The following is a 17,458-nucleotide window of genomic DNA, read 5'->3' on the forward strand; positions in this document are numbered from 1 at the left end:
ATGCTCCTCTGTCACCTGGCCCCTCCATTTTTCCCTATCCAGCATTTCCCCTCTCTGCCTGAGGCCTGCCCTGCAATCCATATCCATCCATGGCCATCTGTCCCCTCCATTCATCCCTATCCAGCAATTCCCCTCTCCCTGAGTCCTGCCCTTCCAATCCATGCCCATCCATGCTCATCTGTCACCTGGCCCCTCCATTTTCCCTATCCAGCAATTGCCCTCTCTCCCTGAGGCCTGCCCTCCCAATCCATGGCCATCCATGCTCCTCTGTCCCCTGCCGCCTCCATTCATCCTTTTCCAGCAAGTCCCCTCTCTCCCTTCCATGACCCCCCCCCCTCGCATCCATGCTCCTCTCTCTCCCATGTGCCAGCCTGGGCTGGCCTCTTTCCCCCCCCCCCCCCCCCCCCCCGCTCGCATCCATGCTGTGGTTGGCCACCCTCTTCTCTCCCCCAACATGCGGTTTTTTTTTTCTTCCACCCCCTCCCGCGAACCTGTCGATCCCCCCCCCCCCCGCCGGAACGCCGAAAACTGCCGCCGCCGTTGTTGTACTACCTTCCCTTCCCGTAGGTTGTTGAATCATCTTAGAAAGTTTAACTCCGTGCGTCTGACGTCAGACGCAGCGTGTTTCCCTACTCCTCCCCTTGCCTTGCAATCAGCTGTTTTGACGTCAGTGACGTCAGTGCGTGTCTGCCTCACAGACCACCTCCAGCCAAGGAGCCACGGTCCCAAGCACAGAACGTTGGAGGTGAGAATTATTATATAGGAAGATAAAGGGGCCCTTTTACTAAGGCGTGCTGAAAAAAATGACCTGCCCTGGGCCCCAGCATGTCTAAAACTGGCCATGGTTTACAGACTAGCATCTTACATAAATACATAAGTAATGCCACACTGGGAAAAGACCAAGGGTCCATCAAGCCCAGCATCCTGTCCACAACAGCGGCCAATCCAGGCCAAGGGCACCTGGCGAGCTTCCCAAACGTACAAACATTCTATACATGTTATTCCTGGAATTGTGGATTTTTCCAAAGTCCATTTAGTAGTGGTTTATGGACTTGTCCTTTAGGAAATCGTCTAACCCCTTTTTAAACTCTGCTAAGCTAACTGCCTTCACCACGTTCTCTGGCAACGAATTCCAGAGTTTAATTATGCGTTGGGTGAAGAAAGATTTTCTCCGATTTGTTTTAAATTTACTACACTGTAGTTTCATCACATGACCCCTAGTCCTACTATGTAGTTATATGCATAACTGCAAATTGGTGCTAATTAATGCCACTTAAGGGTCATTATTGGCAGTCAAAGCCTACTTAGTGCCCACTTAAACAGAAATTAGTCACTATTCTATCAATTGCACATGCAAGTTTGCAAACTAGTTCCAAAATCATGTGCCCAGGATGGTGGTAAATGAAGTGTTCATTAATGAAATGCCACAAGGAGCAGTCCTGGATCCATTTCTTTTTCCATATTTTCAAGTGATGTTGCAGAGGGTAAGGTTTCTTTATTACACAGAGGACACCTAGGGACCTCTTTACTTAAATGTGTTTAGCAGTTACTGCGTGAATTAGCACACGGTAATTATTAGCACACAGCCGCAGTAACGGTTACCGCACGGCCACGACGCTGTGCTAATACATGAAGGAACTGTTTGAAATGAGAGGGGGCAGGAGGCAGGTGGAGAACGGATGGGTTATGGGCAAAGACAAGGCTGCCGAGGGAGAGGGGGCAAGAGTCCCCGGGCTCGGCCTTCAAGGGGGGGGCCTGGCACCAGCAAGGTTTTGAGGAGAGGAACAGAAGCTTCTTCCTGTCTGATCTGTCTCTCTCCTGCTCCTGTATGCCAGGATCCGGATGATTGCATTAACCTGGGGTACCGGCACACAGGAGCAGGAGATGACAGACGGAGGGAGGAGCACTGGAGCAGACACAGGTAGGTAAGGTGCAGGGGCCCGAGTGTGGGGGGAGGGGCAGCAGGTGAGTGGTACAGCACGGCAGCAACCCAAATGGACAGGGAGCGAGTAAGCAGACAGTGGTCCTGCCCCGGGTCTGGCTGTGTCTCTCGGCGGCCCTGGGCATAAATAGGGCCTTGGTAGCTTGATTATTAGTAATGGTACCATGATATTAATACTAGGGTACAGAGACGCCATTTTAGACCAGGCACTTAATGGATCAGTAACAACTAGTTACCAGAGAACCCCCTAGTAAGAGCTGAGAGGGGAATGTCAGGGATAGGGGCTTTCATGTAAGGTCAGTGGCATACCAAAAGCATGGTGGTGGGGGCAGTCCACCCCGGGTGCACGGAGCAAGGGGGTGCAAGGAGCAGCCATACGGCTGTCGGCTCCACCGGTTCTCCGCTCCCTCTGACATTACTTCCTTTTCCGGGGCAGGGAACCGGCGGAGCCAACAGCCACGTGACTACCTACACCCCCAGGAGGTGATATGTCAGGGGGTGGAGGTGATGTTCCAAGGAGGGGGTGATGCGCCGGGCAGTGCGCAACAGCGATCCACCCCGGGTGGCAGCCGACATAGGAACACCACTGTGTAAGATTATCAGAGGTGTTCTTTTTAGCTGAAGGGGCTGCTGTAATTTCAGTGCTGATGGTATGGATACATCCATTTTATTGGCAATGTATTTATCTTGCGGTAAAAGTACGCACTGTGTGGTAACTGCAGGGGCAGATGCTGGCCACATCCCAACAGTTATCCTACAGGTTTTGCAGTTCCAGTGCATTAATTTGGCAGTAAATATAAAGCACTTGTAAAACTTGACTGCACATTAGTAAACGGCCCCCTGGGATCTGCAACTGGGTGAAAATTGCAGATGGAGTAGATAGAAAAAAAAGTGAGGTGTGATCTAAGTAAAAAAGCTTGAGGAGTTGTTAGATGTTTGATAAAACACTTGCAGTAGCAGATCCAAGATGGGGTTTAGGTAAAACACTGGAATTTTGCTCTGTTTGTCTTTACTCTTATTTTCATTATTTTCTGGGTTGGTACTTCACTATTATTTATTTATTTATTTGTTAAGTACATAAGTAATGCCACACTGGGAAAAGACCAAGGGTCCATCGAGCCCAGCATCCTGTCCACGACAGCGGCCAATCCAGGCCAAGGGCACCTGGCGAGCTTCCCAAACATACAAACACTAGCCGTTGAGCCCGTTAAAACGGGCTATTGGGTCGCCACTGCCCCCTCCCCCCGAGGTCGCCGCTGGCCCCTCCCCCCCAAGGTCGCCGCTGCCGGTACCCCCCCCCCCCCCCCCCGAGTCGCCACCGACGCCGGCCCATCTCTTCGTTATTCAATTTACATCTCCGGAGCAGGCAGATCAGCTGAGCTCCCGTCGGCCTTCCTTCTCTGCCTGTGTCCCGCCCTCGTGTGACGTAACGTCGGTGAGGGCGGGACACAGGCAGGGAAGGAAGGCCAACGGCAGCTCAGCTGATCTGCCTGCTCCAAAGATGTAAGTTGAATAGCGAAGAGACGGGCCGGGTGGAGGGGTGGCGGTGGCGACTCCGGGGGGGGGGGGGGTGTACCAGTGGCGGCGACCTCGGGAGGGAGGGGGAGCGGTGGCGACCTCGGCGGTTCCCTCCCCTTCGTGCAGTTTCCCTCTCTGTCCCCCCCCCCCCCCGTCATCACGTATTGACGCAGGGGCGGGACAGAGAGGGAAGTCTACTGCGCATTTGCGAGTGAGTACGGTCACTCGCCGTTTATATGTTTGATTCTATACATGTTATTCCTGGAGTTGTGTATTTTTCCTAAGTCCATTTAGTAGCGGTTTATGGACTTGACCTTTAGGAAACCGTCTAACCCCTTTTTAAACTCTGCTAAGCTAACCGCCTTCACCACGTTCTCCGGCAGCGAATTCCAGAGTTTAATTACGCGTTGGGTGAAGAAAAACTTTCTCAGATTTGTTTTAAATTTACTACACTGTTGTTGCATTTGTATCCCACATTTTCCCACCTATTTGCACGCTCAATCTGGCTTACATTATGCCGTGATGGCGAGCGCCATTTCCGGATTGAGAAATACAAAGTGGTATTGCATTAAGGTTCATAAATGATAAAATAGATTACAGAGTGGTATTACGATAGAGTTCATAAAAGGTAGAGTGAATTATAGAGTAGGTTAGACATTTAGTTACAGAAAGTTCATTCATTCCGGCGTAAGAGTTCGTAAGTGGTAGTGCTTAGGATGGATCTTTGTGGTATGCCTTTTTGAACAGGTTGGTTTTCAGTGATTTTCGGAAGATTGTTAGGTCGTACATTGTTTTTATGGCATTTGGTAGTGCGTTCCATAGTTTCACGCTTATGTAGGAGAAGCTAGATGCATAAGTTGATTTATATTTAAGTCCTTTGCAACTGGGGTAGTGAAGATTCAAGAATGTGCGTGTTGACCTTTCCGTGTTCCTGGTTGGCAAGTCTATGAGGTCTGACATATAAATCGGGGCCTCATCGTGAACAATTTATGGACCAGGGTGCAAACTTTGAACTCAATTCGTTCTTTTATTGGGAGCCAGTGTAGTTATACAGTGTAGTTATACTGAAATGGAAGGGTATGATTTGGGGTCCCCACCCGTATCAACTCCCCTGCTCGATAGACACCAACCCTCAATTTGGGGCTTTTTCTTTTTTTTTTTTTAATTTTTTATCACTTATTTCAATTTTATCAAGCAAGGAACCACTTGTACAGAAAAGTATGATTAACATTTTACATTATTTAAATATAAGTACACTAGTAAAAATGGCCTGTTTCTGGCGCCGATGAAATGGGCGCTAGCGGGCACGGGACTCCTTTCCCCTCCCCTTACGGTACCTGTTCCGTCGGCCCAGGAAAGAAAGAGCCCCCTCTTTCCTCCCGTAGCGGTGGCTTCCTTGCTGCATGGTGTGGGAGTCCGGCTCGCGGCGTTTCAAAATGGCCGCCGAGAGTTGAAGTCTCGCGAGGCAGCTTGAACTCTCAGTGGCCATTTTGAAATGCTGAGAGCCGGACTCCCACACGATGCAGCAAGGAAGCCACCGCTACGGGAGGAAAGAGGGGGCTCTTTCTTTCCTGGGCCGACGGAACAGGTACCTCTAGACCACCAGGGAGACGCGTAAGGGGAGGGGAGGTGACAGGGAGGGAGGGAGGTTGGTGAGGTTAAGCGTGTGCTACCGTGGGCGGGGCTATGTGGCAAAAGGGGCGGGGTTCATGTGCACGTCAGCGGCGGCTGGGATTTGTTGGAAGGGGAGGAGTAGGGAAACACGCTCCACGTGTTTCCCTACTGCTCCCCGTGCGTTAATTTGTTTTTGTGTTCCGCCCTGGACGTCATCACGTGTGACGCGAGGGCGGGGCATAAAGATGTTGTGGTGGCGTCACCACCATGAAACCACGAACCGGTGTGTGAGTGACTTTAGTGACGTCAGTGTCCTCAGAACGTTGAGGCTGCGTTTTATTATAGTAGATAAGAACTGCCATACTGGGACTGACCAAAGGTCCACCAAGCCCAGCTTGTTTTCAACCGTAACCAATCCAGATCACAAATACCTGGCACGATCCCAAAAAAGTACCAATATCCAATACTACTTTAAAGGAAAAATCTCATGTCAATCATATTCAAGTCCACATATTTGAATCCAAGATCAGTCAATGGAAGTTCTAATTTAAGGAAACGACAAATAAAGGTAAATAAACCTAACGTGCCATTGAATTCCTATTTCCAAAAAAAAGAGCAAATTCACTAGGTATTAGGTACAAATTACCCCCCAGTGAACTGTTTAGTTGACAAAAAAGCAGTAACGTGAGAAGGTTCATAGAAGACATATTTGACCGATTGGTATCTGACTACACATTTACAGGGATATTGTAGGAAAAAAAGTAGCCCCTAACTGAAGAACACCTGAATTCATTAATAGGAGTTGCTGACGTCTTTTCTGGGTGTCTCTAGAAACATCTGGAAAGATTTGAATTTTCAGTCCCAAAAAAGGTTTTTCCTTATTTTTAAAAATACACTCTCATTAACCAGTTTTTATCAGGCGCCAGGTACCACAGAGGCCACTAAAGTTAACGCAGTAACTAAATCAGTATCTCAGGACTCCAAGAGAGCAGAAACATCCAATGATTGGATTTCTTGAACTTGCTGATCAGCAAGTTCAAGAAATCTGGGGCTTGTTCAATGGTTCTCAGATGAAGAACATACCTACAGTACTGGGCCGGGCAAATGGTGGCCCGGTTTGGAAGGTAATTGCTCGCTTACACTGTGTAACCCAAACCTATCACCAGTCAAATGGGAGCCCGGTGCGATGATGCTGCATCACATACCTTGAGTGTGAGGATGCCAACCCTGGAGGGTCCTGCGAGAAATGAGGCTGAGAGAGGAAACGCACTAGAAGCACTGGAATGACTAAGAGCAGGGCAATGGCGATTTGTGCCATCATCGAAAATCATTCCAGGGTTTCAAGATTCAAGCGTGGAGGAGTAGTCTAGTAGTTAGTGCAGTGGACTTTGATCCTGGGGAACTGAGTTTGATTCCCACTGTAGCTCCTTGTGACTCTGGGCAAGTCACTTAACCCTCCATTGCCCCTGGTACAAAAATATTTACCTGAATATATGTAAACCGCTTTGAATGTAGTTGCAAAAACCTCAGAAAGGCGGTATATCATTTCCCTTTCCCTATTTCAGATTCTACATGGAACGTTGCTACTGTTGGAGATTCTAGATGGAATGTTGCTACTATTGAGATTCTGTTGCTACTATTGGAGATTCTACATGGAATGTTGCTACTATTGAGATTCTGTTGCTAATATTTGAGATTCTAGATGGAATGTTGCTATTCCACTAGCAACATTCCATGTAGAAGCCTGCCCTTGCAGATCAGCAACGCGGCTGCGCAGGCTTCTGTTTCTGTGAGTCTGACGTCCAGACGTCACAGAAACAGAAGCCTGCATGGCCGCATTGCAGCTCCTTGTGACTGTGGGCAAGTCACTTAACCCTCCATTGCCCCTGGTACAAAATAAGTACCTGAATATATGTAGACCGCTTTGAATGTAGTTGCAAAAACCTCAGAAAGGCGGTATATCAAGTCCTATTTCCTTTCCCTTTATTGCTTGATATACCGCTTAAGGCAGATGCCGTCCAAACAGTTTACAGTGATCATAAATAAATACATTGACATACAGGGTTGCCTGCAAATTCTGAAGTCCTGTTGAAGCTGCTGTCAGCTACTCCACTGGAAAAGCCCGATAAAGGGAGGAAATTATCAATGTGGGCTACTGTTGAGTTCTTTTACCACAAGTCTGGTTATTTTAGCACAGGTTCCCATTTTATGCAATGATACGCTGTGCTAAGATAACTCAACTTGTGGTAAAATAACCCAACTTAACAGTAGCCCACGTTGATAACTTCCCTCGCAAAATACTACTTACTACTTATCATTTCTAAAGCGCTACTAGACATACGCAGCGCTATACACTTGAACATGAAGAGACAGTCCCTGCTCGACAGAGCTTACAATCTAATTAGGACAGACAAACAGGACAAACAAGAGTTAAGGGAAAATTAAAGTGAGGATGATAAAATAAGGGTTCTGAACGAAGTGAATAAGAGTTAAGAGTTAAAAGCAGCATCAAAAAGGTGGGCTTTTAGCTTGGATTTGAAGACGGCCAGAGATGGAGCTTAACGTACGGGCTCAGTAAGTCTATTCCAGGCATATGGTGCAGCAAGATAAAAGGGATGGAGTCTGGAGTTAGCGGTAGAGGAGAAGGGTGCAGATAAGAGAAATTTACCCAGTGAGCGGAGTTCCCGGGGAGGAATGTAGGGAGAGATGAGAGTGGAGAGGTACTGAGGAGCTGCAGAGTGAATGCACTTATAGGTCAATAACATCACTGGAAGCAACATGGTCAGCAGTGGTTTCTGTTCATCAGGTTTTCTTTGTGTTTTCACAATTTGCCTCTCAAACTTTTCAATGACTCTAAACTGCTGAGTCTTCATCTGTGACTGTCTATTGGAAAATGGCCACACTAGAGAGTGAGTTAAAGGATATGGAAGGGAGACAGATGGCGTTGGTAGCTGATAAGAGCTTCATGCACGGAAAACTGGAAAATATTGAAAAGATGCTTAAGCATCGTAATTTAAGACTACTGAACCTTCTGCTAAAAATCTATTTGATTGATATCTAAGGGGAAGCGTTGAAATTTCCAAATTCTAATCTGCCCTTGAATAAAGTTTATTATATACCAACCAAGAAGAAGTTTGTGAAATCTATACATGAAGGAAGATCAGTGGACTTCCCCAGTGGTATTCGGGACTTGTGTGGGATTTTAGAATCATCAGCCAAAATGTTAACCAAGAGGGCAACTTTAGTAACATCATTTGTTTTTGCCCAGGGCAAAGATTCAGTCATGTGCTTATATTTCTGCTATCAGAATACAGTGATATAGCCACGGGTGGGCCCAGGCCCACCTGCTTTTGGCTCAGACCCACCAAGTAGCAGCAGCACACCTATGATGTGGCTGGTGGGGATCCCCAAGCCCCACCAGCTAAAAACTCCCAACACCTCTTCCCCAAGCATACATTTCGAACAGCAGATCTTCGCCGCCAGCAAGCAGTGACTGATACATACTGCTCGTGCTGGCCCCACAGCCTTCCTCTGCCATAACTTCCTGTTTCTGCATAGGTGGGAGTACGTCAGAGAGAAGGCTGTGGGGGCAGACACCTGCAAGCGGGCCAGCAACAGACTGGATCACCTGGGGGGGTTGGGTGTTCTTCTGCCCAGGAGAGGAAGAGACCAGATTGCCTGGGAGGAGGGGTGCGGGGTTCTTCTGCCCACCCAGGGGTGTGCTGGTAAATTGTTAACAGGGGGCTCTCTCTCACCAGCAAAGTAAAAGAGAATTCAGGAGAGGCCCAAGCCCACATTTTGGGATCCCTTTGTTAAAGTAGCCATGGAGAACCGGCTCCCAAAATTCTTAAAAACTTAACAAACGGCTCTCGAGAGCCTGCTCCAGCACACCACTGTGCCCACCTCACCTGGGCCCACCCAAAATTGGGTGTCTGGCTACGCCACTGTCAGAATGTTGAATTCCTTGGTTCTAAAATAGAATTTTTTTCCTGATGTTTGCAAGAATACCCTGGAGAACAGGAAACAAGATTCTGTTAGTGAAGCAGGAAGGTACTCTCTATGTAGTCAAAGTTTTTCTTGAGGTTCCTTGTAAGTGCATAATTCACTTTCAGATTTCTTCTCGTATTTTCTTTGAACTTTCTTGCCTTCTGTTTCACAGAATAGGGCAGCTGATGCTCTGAGGTGTTGTTTCTTCCTAGATATTGAGATATTCAATGCAGTCTGATTACCTTTGTTTTCCTTGGTTTATTATCCTTATTTATTTTATGTATTTCTTGGGATTTATTAACCACTTTTACGAAGAGATCCACCCAGGGCGATGTACAGAAGGTATAGCTTGACATAAAATTGCAATTTTGTTAACAGCATAACAAAAGTAAAATGACCAAATATAAGCATACACTTGAAGGCAGGCAAATTAAATCCTAATAATAGAAATAGCATGATACATTGTCAGAAATATGCACAGTAGAAAACTATCATATCATAACTTTTCTTGACTCCTGCCTAAAGGACACTCACAGATCTCTCTATATAAAACGCACCTCCAACGTTCTAATGAAGCCTCTGTTAGTTAGCCAACATTCTAAGTGAAGGGGGTGAGATCGCATTGTGTCTGCCCCGCCCACGCATCAAACGTGATGACGTCGAGGGCGGAGCAATGACAATCAACCAATCGCAACGCTCGGCAGCGAAGCGTCAGGGAAGGAGGCGGAGCTCTCGACGTCTAGCCTTCCCTTCGCTGTGTTCCGCCTTCTTCTGACGTCAAGGATGACGTCAAAAGAAGGCGGAACACAGCGAAGGGAAACCTAGACGTCGGGAGCACCGCCTACTTCCCTGACGCTTCGCTGCCGGAACCGCCACGGAGGTAAATTTAAAAACAAGAAAAAAAAAACCCATGTTGGGGGGAGAGAAGAGGGTGCCCACTAAAGTACAACAATGGGAGCGGGAGGGCAGGGGAGAAACGACAGCATGGATGCGAAGGGGGGGGGGAGAAGAGGGCGGGCCAGGCTGGGACATGGGAGAGAGAGGAGCATGGATGCAAGGGGGGATCATGGAAGGGAGACAGGGGACTTGCTGGAAAAGGATGAATGGAGGCGGCAGGGGACAGAGGAGCATGGATGGGCATGGATTGGGAGGGCAGGACTCAGGGAGAGAGGGAAATTGCTGGATAGGGATGAATAGAGGGGACAGATGGGCATGGATGGATATGGATTGCAGGGCAGGCCTCAGGGAGAGAGGGCAATTGCTGGATAGGGAAATGGAGGGGCCAGGTGACAGATGAGCATGGATGGGCATGGATTGGAAGGGCAGGACTCAGGGAGAGGGGAATTGCTGGATAGGGATGAATGGAGGGGACAGATGGCCATGGATGGATATGGATTGCAGGGCAGGCCTCAAGCAGAGAGGGAAAATGCTGGATAGGGAAAAATGGAGGGGCCAGGTGACAAAGGAGCATGGATGGGCATGGATTGGAAGGGCAGGACTCAGAGAGAGGGGAATTGCTGGATAGGGAAGAATGGAGGGCACAGATGGGCATGGATGCATATGGATTGCAGGGCAGGCCTCAGGCAGAGAGGGGAATTGCTGGATAGGGATGAATGGAGGGGCCAGGTGACAGAGGAGCATGGATTGGAAGGGCAGGACTCAGGGAGAGGGGAATTGCTGGATAGGGATGAATGGAGGGGACAGATGGCCATGGATGGATATGGATTGCAGGGCAGGCCTCAGGCAGAGAGGGGAAATGCTGGATAGGGAAAAATGGAGGGGCCAGGTGACAAAGGAGCATGGATGGGCATGGATTGGAAGGGCAGGACTCAGGGAGAGGGGAATTGCTGGATAGGGATGAATGGAGGGGACAGATGGCCATGGATGCATATGGATTGCAGGGCAGGCCTCAGGGAGACAGCGGAATTGCTGGATAGGGATGAATGGAGGGGCCAGGTGACAGAGGAGCATGGATTGGACTCACACTTTCAATCTGACTCTCAAACAGTCACTCTCACATACACTCTCCCAAACATACACACTCCGAGGAAAACCTTGCTAGCGCCCGTTTCATTTGTGTCAGAAACGGGCCTTTTTTACTAGTAAATATAATAAATGCCATCAAGGTGGAATGATGATACCTCATAGTACTCAGCATAGTAGAACATTCATATAACATAGATATGATGATGTTAGCACAATATAAATCAAACTGAGTCTTTGTCCTGGGCAAAAGCACATGGAGAGGCATTTTCGAACGGGGGCACCCATCTCTGAAGACGTCCCCGCGAAGGGGCGGGGCATCCCGCATTATCAAAACAAGATGGGCGTCCATCTTTCATTTCGATAATACGGTCGGGGATGCCCAAATCCAAACATTTAGGTCAACCTTAGAGATGGTCAACCTAAATGTTGAGAAGGTCAACCTTAGAGGTGTACGACCTCAGTTTTCACCAATAATGGAAACCGAGGACGCCCATCTCAAAAACGACCAAATCCAAGCCCTTTGGTCGTGGGAGGAGCCAGCATTCGTAGTGCACTGGTCCCCCTGACATGCCAGGACACCAACCGTGCACCCTAGGGGGCACTGCAGTGGACTTCACAAATTGCTCCCAGGTGCATAGCTCCCCTACCTTGGGTGCTGAGTCCCCCCAATCCCCCCCCCAAACACCCACTCCCCACAACTGTACACCACTACCATAGCCCTGAGGGGTGAAGGGAGGGCACCTACATGTGGGTATAGTGGGTTTCAGGTGAGTTTTGGAGGGCTCACATTTACCACCACAAGAGTAACAAATAGGGGGGGGTGGGCCTGGGTCCGCCTGCCTGAAGTGCACTGCATCCACTAAAAACTGTTCCAGGGACCTGCATAATGCTGAGATGGAGCTGGGTATGACATTTGAGGCTGGCATAGAGGCTGGAAAAAAATGTTTTTTAATTTTTTTTTAGGGTGGGAGGGGTTTGGTGACCACTGGGGGAGTAAGGGGAGGTCATCCCCGATTCCCTTCGGTAGTCATCTGGTCAGTTCGGGCACCTTTTCTAGGCTTGGTCGTGAAAAAAATTGGACCAAGTAAAGTCAGCCAAATGCTCCTCAGGGACGCCCTTCTTTTTTCCATTATCGGCCGAGGACGCCCATCTCTTAACTACGCCCCCATCCAGCCTTCGGTACACTGCCGACACGCCCCCGTGAACTTTGGTCGTCCCCGCAACGGAAAGCAGTTGAGGACGCCCAAAATCAGCTTTCGATTATGCTGATTTGGGCGACCCTGAGAGAAGGACGCCCATCTCCTGATTTGTGTCGGAAGATGGGCGTCCTTCTCTTCCGATTATGCCACTGATGGTGTTACTCTTGACTACCATAAGATATAAATTTGATAGTTAGTAGCCACATGTATTAAAGACTTGGGAGAAAAGACAGGCTTTCACCTACTTCCAGAAGAAGTCATCTTGAGTTTGTCATAGCTCTTCTGGAATTGCTTGCCAGAAAGTAGGGACTGCTCCTGAGAAAGCTTGCCTGCAGGTATCATATCATGCAGTTTTGACAAGGGTACATGTGGAGGGGCATTTTCAACATAAGTACATAAGTATTGCCATACTGGGAAAGACCAAAGGTCCATCGAGCCCAGCATCCCGTTTCCAACAGTGGCCAATCCTAATTGAGAAAAATGTATACATTTCAGGTTTGATTATGTCTTTGATCTACACATTTTGATGCTCAATTTGTCAATCTGTAAGTACCATTTTCTAGGAGGGTTCACATATTTGCACTGAAATAAGAGTTAAGGTGGGAATTAAACCTGGGCCCTGTTGTTTACTGCCCACTAGGCAACTCCATCCACTTGCTGCTTTCTTAGGAATGGTCATAATATCTGGAGCTGTCAAAGAGCCTGTCACAGCTTTTTTTTTGGGGGGGGGGAGGGGGGGAGAGGTGGTCAGTGACCATTGGGGGATTGAGGGGGGTCATGCCTTACTGCCTCCAGTGGTTAGCTGGTCAGTTCGGGCTAGATGGACCAGTCTCTTATGTACTTTTTATTCAAAGGTTGGAAGAGTCCTATTATATTTAGATTTTGCTCACACCTTGTTGAGTAGTAGCTCAAGGTGAGTTACATTCAGGTACTTTGGTTATTTCTCTGTCCCAGAAGGGCTCACAATCTAAGTTTGTACCTGAGGCAATGGAGGGTTAAGTGACTTGCCCAAGATCACAAGGAGCAGCAGTGGGATTTCAACCAGCCACCTGGGGATTGCCAGACTAGTTCTCTAACCACTAGGTCACTCCTCCACTCCTAGTGCTGTAAACTAATTTGAGTTTGGGCATGATCTTTTAGAAATCACAGCTGCTAGGGGTATGTAGGGTTTTTTGTTTTTGCTTCATTATTTTCATTTCATTTTCTCTCTTTTTGTGTTTCTTTTAGTGTTTATTATTATTATTGTGTGCTACTGTATTTTTCAATAGAAAATTGTCCACCAGCCCTGAACCCTGCCAGCCAGAAAATGCTCCCTCTGCCAGACCACTCAACCCTGTACTGAATCTTAGGGGTTCGAATCGAGCAGAAGCCCAGTCACTATTGCCCTGCTACTGCTGTACTTCAAATGGCTAGGCGTGACTGGAGACCACTGCTGGCCTTTGGATGGGGTACATTAAGGGGTAGAGAGATCTGGGAAGCTTCAGGGGGGCAGAATCTAGGAGAGTGGTCAAGTGTTTTGCAAAATTCAAGGGCTTTTTTAAAAGTATAATTGGTGCATTCAGATGGTGGGGAGAGGGACATTAATTTTATATGATTTCTTTTGTATCATTTACAAAATGAAAGGAAATAAGCAATGTTGTTGCTGTTTCAGATTGCGCTTTAAACAAAAGTGCATCTCTATGAGCTGCATGCAGCGAAACAGCAGGTTGTACCATCTTACTCTGTAGTCAAGATCATAATTCATCTTTTATGTTTGAATGGCATTGCCACTTGCTCAGTCAACATATTTTTTATTAGCATCAGTTATGTCTGGGTTTTTTTTTATGTTTTATGAATTTTATAATGTGATCTGAATATTTTTTGCATTCTCTTATCATACAGATGTCCACAGTAACAAAGAATGAGAACCCTGAGTCCAGCCACATCTATGAGAGAGATGAAAAAAAGCTCAAAATACTTTCTAGCAGGCCTGCCCCGAGGGCTATGGGAATCAGGGGCGTAGCCAGACTTCGGCGTGAGGGGGCACATTTTAGTCCCCTTCCGGCGCCGCCGACACCCCCCCCCCCCCCCCGCCATTGCCGACCGCCGCCGCCACCACCACCACCACAACTTTGACCCCCCCCCCCCCCCGCCGACAACCCTCTCGACCCCCCCCTCTACTACTACTACTACTATTTAACATTTCTAAAGCGCTACCAGGGTTGCGCAGCGCTGTACGATTAACAAAGAAGGACAGTCCCTGCTCAAAGGAGCTTACAATCTAAAGGACAAAAAGTGCAGTCAATCAAGATTGAGGCAGTCTAGATTTCCTGGATAGAGGTATGGTGGTTAGGTGCCAAAAGCGACATTGAAGAGGTGGGCTTTGAGCAAGGATTTGAAGATGGGCAGGGAGGGTGTATGGGCTCAGGGAGTTTATTCCAAGCATAGGGTGAGGCGAGGCAGAAAGGGCGGAGTCTGGAGTTGGCGGTGGTGGAGAAGGGTACTGAGAGGAGGGATTTGTCCTGTGAACGGAGGTTACGGGTAGGAGCGCAAGGGGAGATGAGGGTAGAGAGGTAGTGAGGGGCTGCAGATTGAGTGCATTTGTAGGTTAGTAGGAGAAGCTAACCCTCCCCTGTCGTCACCGTCGCCTACCTTTGCTGGCGGGGGACCCCAACCTCCGCCAGCCGAGGTCCTGGGTTGGCGGCGGGGGGGGGGGGGGGGGGGTTCGAGAGGGTCATCAGCAGAGGGGTCCAGAGCCAAATCTATGGGGGCTTAGGCCCCCAAGGCCCCACGTAGCTATGCCCCTGATGTGAATGATACACTCACACAGGGGGCAAGGGAGATATTTTTTGTCTATTAGATTGTAAGCTCTTTGAGCAGGGACTGTCTTTCTTCTATGTTTGTGCAGCGCTGCGTATGCCTTGTAGCGCTGTAGAAGTGATAAGTAGTAGTAGTAGTCTCTTGTAACCAGAGCTAATATTGTGATGTCATAATGCCTCAGTCCACCAATAAGAGCCAACCTCATCAGTGATGTCACAATGGCTTGATTGTCCTATACTTGGCTCACTTTTATTACATAGCTCTTTGAGCAGGGACTGTCTTTCTTCTATGTTTGTGCAGCGCTGCGTAAGCCTTGTAGCGCTATAGAAACGCTAAATAGTAGTAGTAGTAGTTCTTTCACTGCAACCCCCGAAGGCCACATAATTAAAAGACATCTCTTTGCAAGCAGCCCTTTTATGGGCTTAAAGAGCCGAGACCTCGGTTTATCTTCCCCGTTGATTGGCAGGTTATAATTCCGTCATTAAGAAGCTGTTTGCTGTTGGGGAATATGTTGGAAGGGGAGAGCTACCAGAGACTCCAGGATTAGAAGCTCAGGATCTGAGATTTTCTTTACGCCTGCTGGAAAACATTGCAAAGAGAAGCTTCAGTGTATAAATAAGCTATTTTTCTTTATCTTGCAGGAACTCTGGAGGAAGAGGCAAAATCAGATCAGCTGTGAACAGCGTACATAGCAAATCTAATAGGTTTGTAAATTAAATTTTATTTGTTCATTAGTTTTTAGCCTTTGGGCAGCTATTAATCTGTTTCTTTTCTTTTTTTTTTTTTTACTCGATGTTGCTTTTAGTTATCTGTTGGGTTTTCTTTCCACCTGGCATTTTATTGTTCACTCACGTAATTCTCACTGCATTGCAGAGTAATGGGTGTACAGCCAAAATAGTAGTTTCCTGTAGTATTTATGTCAATTTTTGTTCTAGTATCATAAATATTGCTCACTCTTCAGAAATAATGTACCCTCTTTCTACATATTTCTATCAAACAAAATAAAACATGGAAAAGAAAATAAGATGATACCTTTTTTATTGGACATAACTTAATACATTTCTTGATTAGCTTTCGAAGGTTGCCCTGCTTCGTCAGATCGGAAATAAGCAAATGTGCTAGCTGACAGTGTATATACTGTAAGTGAAACATCCAAGCATTACTTTGACAGTCTGACAGGGTGGGAGGATGGGGGTGGGTCGGAGGTATGCATGGGGACATCAAAGCATATCATTGATATTCTAACAGGATGGGTGTGGATAGGTGAGGGGTGGGGTGATCAACAGAGACATACAGCTTTATGGTTTATAATGGGCTAGGAACCACAGATCCTTGTTAAGTCCTTTCTGTTGGGTGTTAAAATATTCAATCATTCTGACTTCAAAGGTCTTTCGTTCTTGTATGGTTTTAAAGTTACCTTTCAGGATTCTCACTGTGAAGTCACTGGTACAGTGTCCTGGGGTTCGTAGCCCATTATAAACCATAAAGCTGTATGTCTCTGTTGATCACCCCACCCCTCACCTATCCACACCCATCCTGTTAGAATATCAATGATATGCTTTGATGTCCCCATGCATACCTCCTACCCACCCCCATCCTCCCACCCTGTCAGACTGTCAAAGTAATGCTTTGATGTTTCTCTTATATATACTATCTGCTACCACATTTGCTTATTTCCGATCTGACGAAGAAGGGCAACTTTCGAAAGCTAATCAAGAAATGTATTAAGTTATGTCCAATAAAAAAGGTATCATCTTATTTTCTTTTCCATGTTTTATTTTGTTTGATAGAAATATGTAGAAAGAGGGTACACTATTTCTGAAGAGTGAGCAATATTCCATGTTTTATTTTGTTTGATTTCTATTGATAACCTTAAGAGTGGACTAACACGGCCACCACACTCCTCTACATATTTCTATAAAGGTTGCCAAATGCTCGACAGCATGATGTAGCGCACTAACCAGGGCCGGTCTTAACAATTGCGGGGCCCTGTGCAGACCAGTTCAGTGGCAGCAGCAGCAATTCTCATATCCCGTCAGCTGCCGAGCCCAGATCCTCCTCGCTGCTGCGTCCCTCCTTTGCGGAAGCAGGAAGTGACATCAAAAGGGGCATGGACGCAACAGCGAGGAGGCTGTGGGCTCGGCAGCTGACAGGACATGAAAATCGCTGCTGCTGCTGCCTGATGCTCTTTACTGAAATGTGGATGCACTTTAAAGTACGGAGCAGGGAGGTGTTCTGAGACAGGAGGACGCACGTGCCAGAGATGCGGGGCCCCTAGGATCCCTGTGCAACCGCCCCTTTCGGGCCCTGACACTAAGGGGGCCCTTTTACTAAAGGGTTGCCTCGTGCTGCCCAGTTACCACCAGGCTACTGCAAGAGGAGCCCTTATCACCACCTCAATGGGTGGCGGTAA

General features: G+C 47.6%; 1 protein-coding gene across 1 annotated transcript in view; it reads left to right on the forward strand.

Moving 5' to 3' along the window:
• Nucleotides 1-17,458, forward strand: part of ST8SIA2 (ST8 alpha-N-acetyl-neuraminide alpha-2,8-sialyltransferase 2) — a 227,648-nt gene that overhangs the window by 76,072 nt on the left and 134,118 nt on the right. Inside the window, exon 2 of the mRNA XM_030190444.1 lies at nt 15,687-15,749. Within this exon, the coding sequence (XP_030046304.1) occupies nt 15,687-15,749 (63 nt within the window). The remainder of the gene's footprint in view (nt 1-15,686; nt 15,750-17,458) is intronic.

The sequence above is a fragment of the Microcaecilia unicolor genome, chromosome 1, assembly GCF_901765095.1.
Source record: "Microcaecilia unicolor chromosome 1, aMicUni1.1, whole genome shotgun sequence".
Classification (NCBI taxonomy): Eukaryota; Metazoa; Chordata; class Amphibia; order Gymnophiona; family Siphonopidae; genus Microcaecilia; species Microcaecilia unicolor.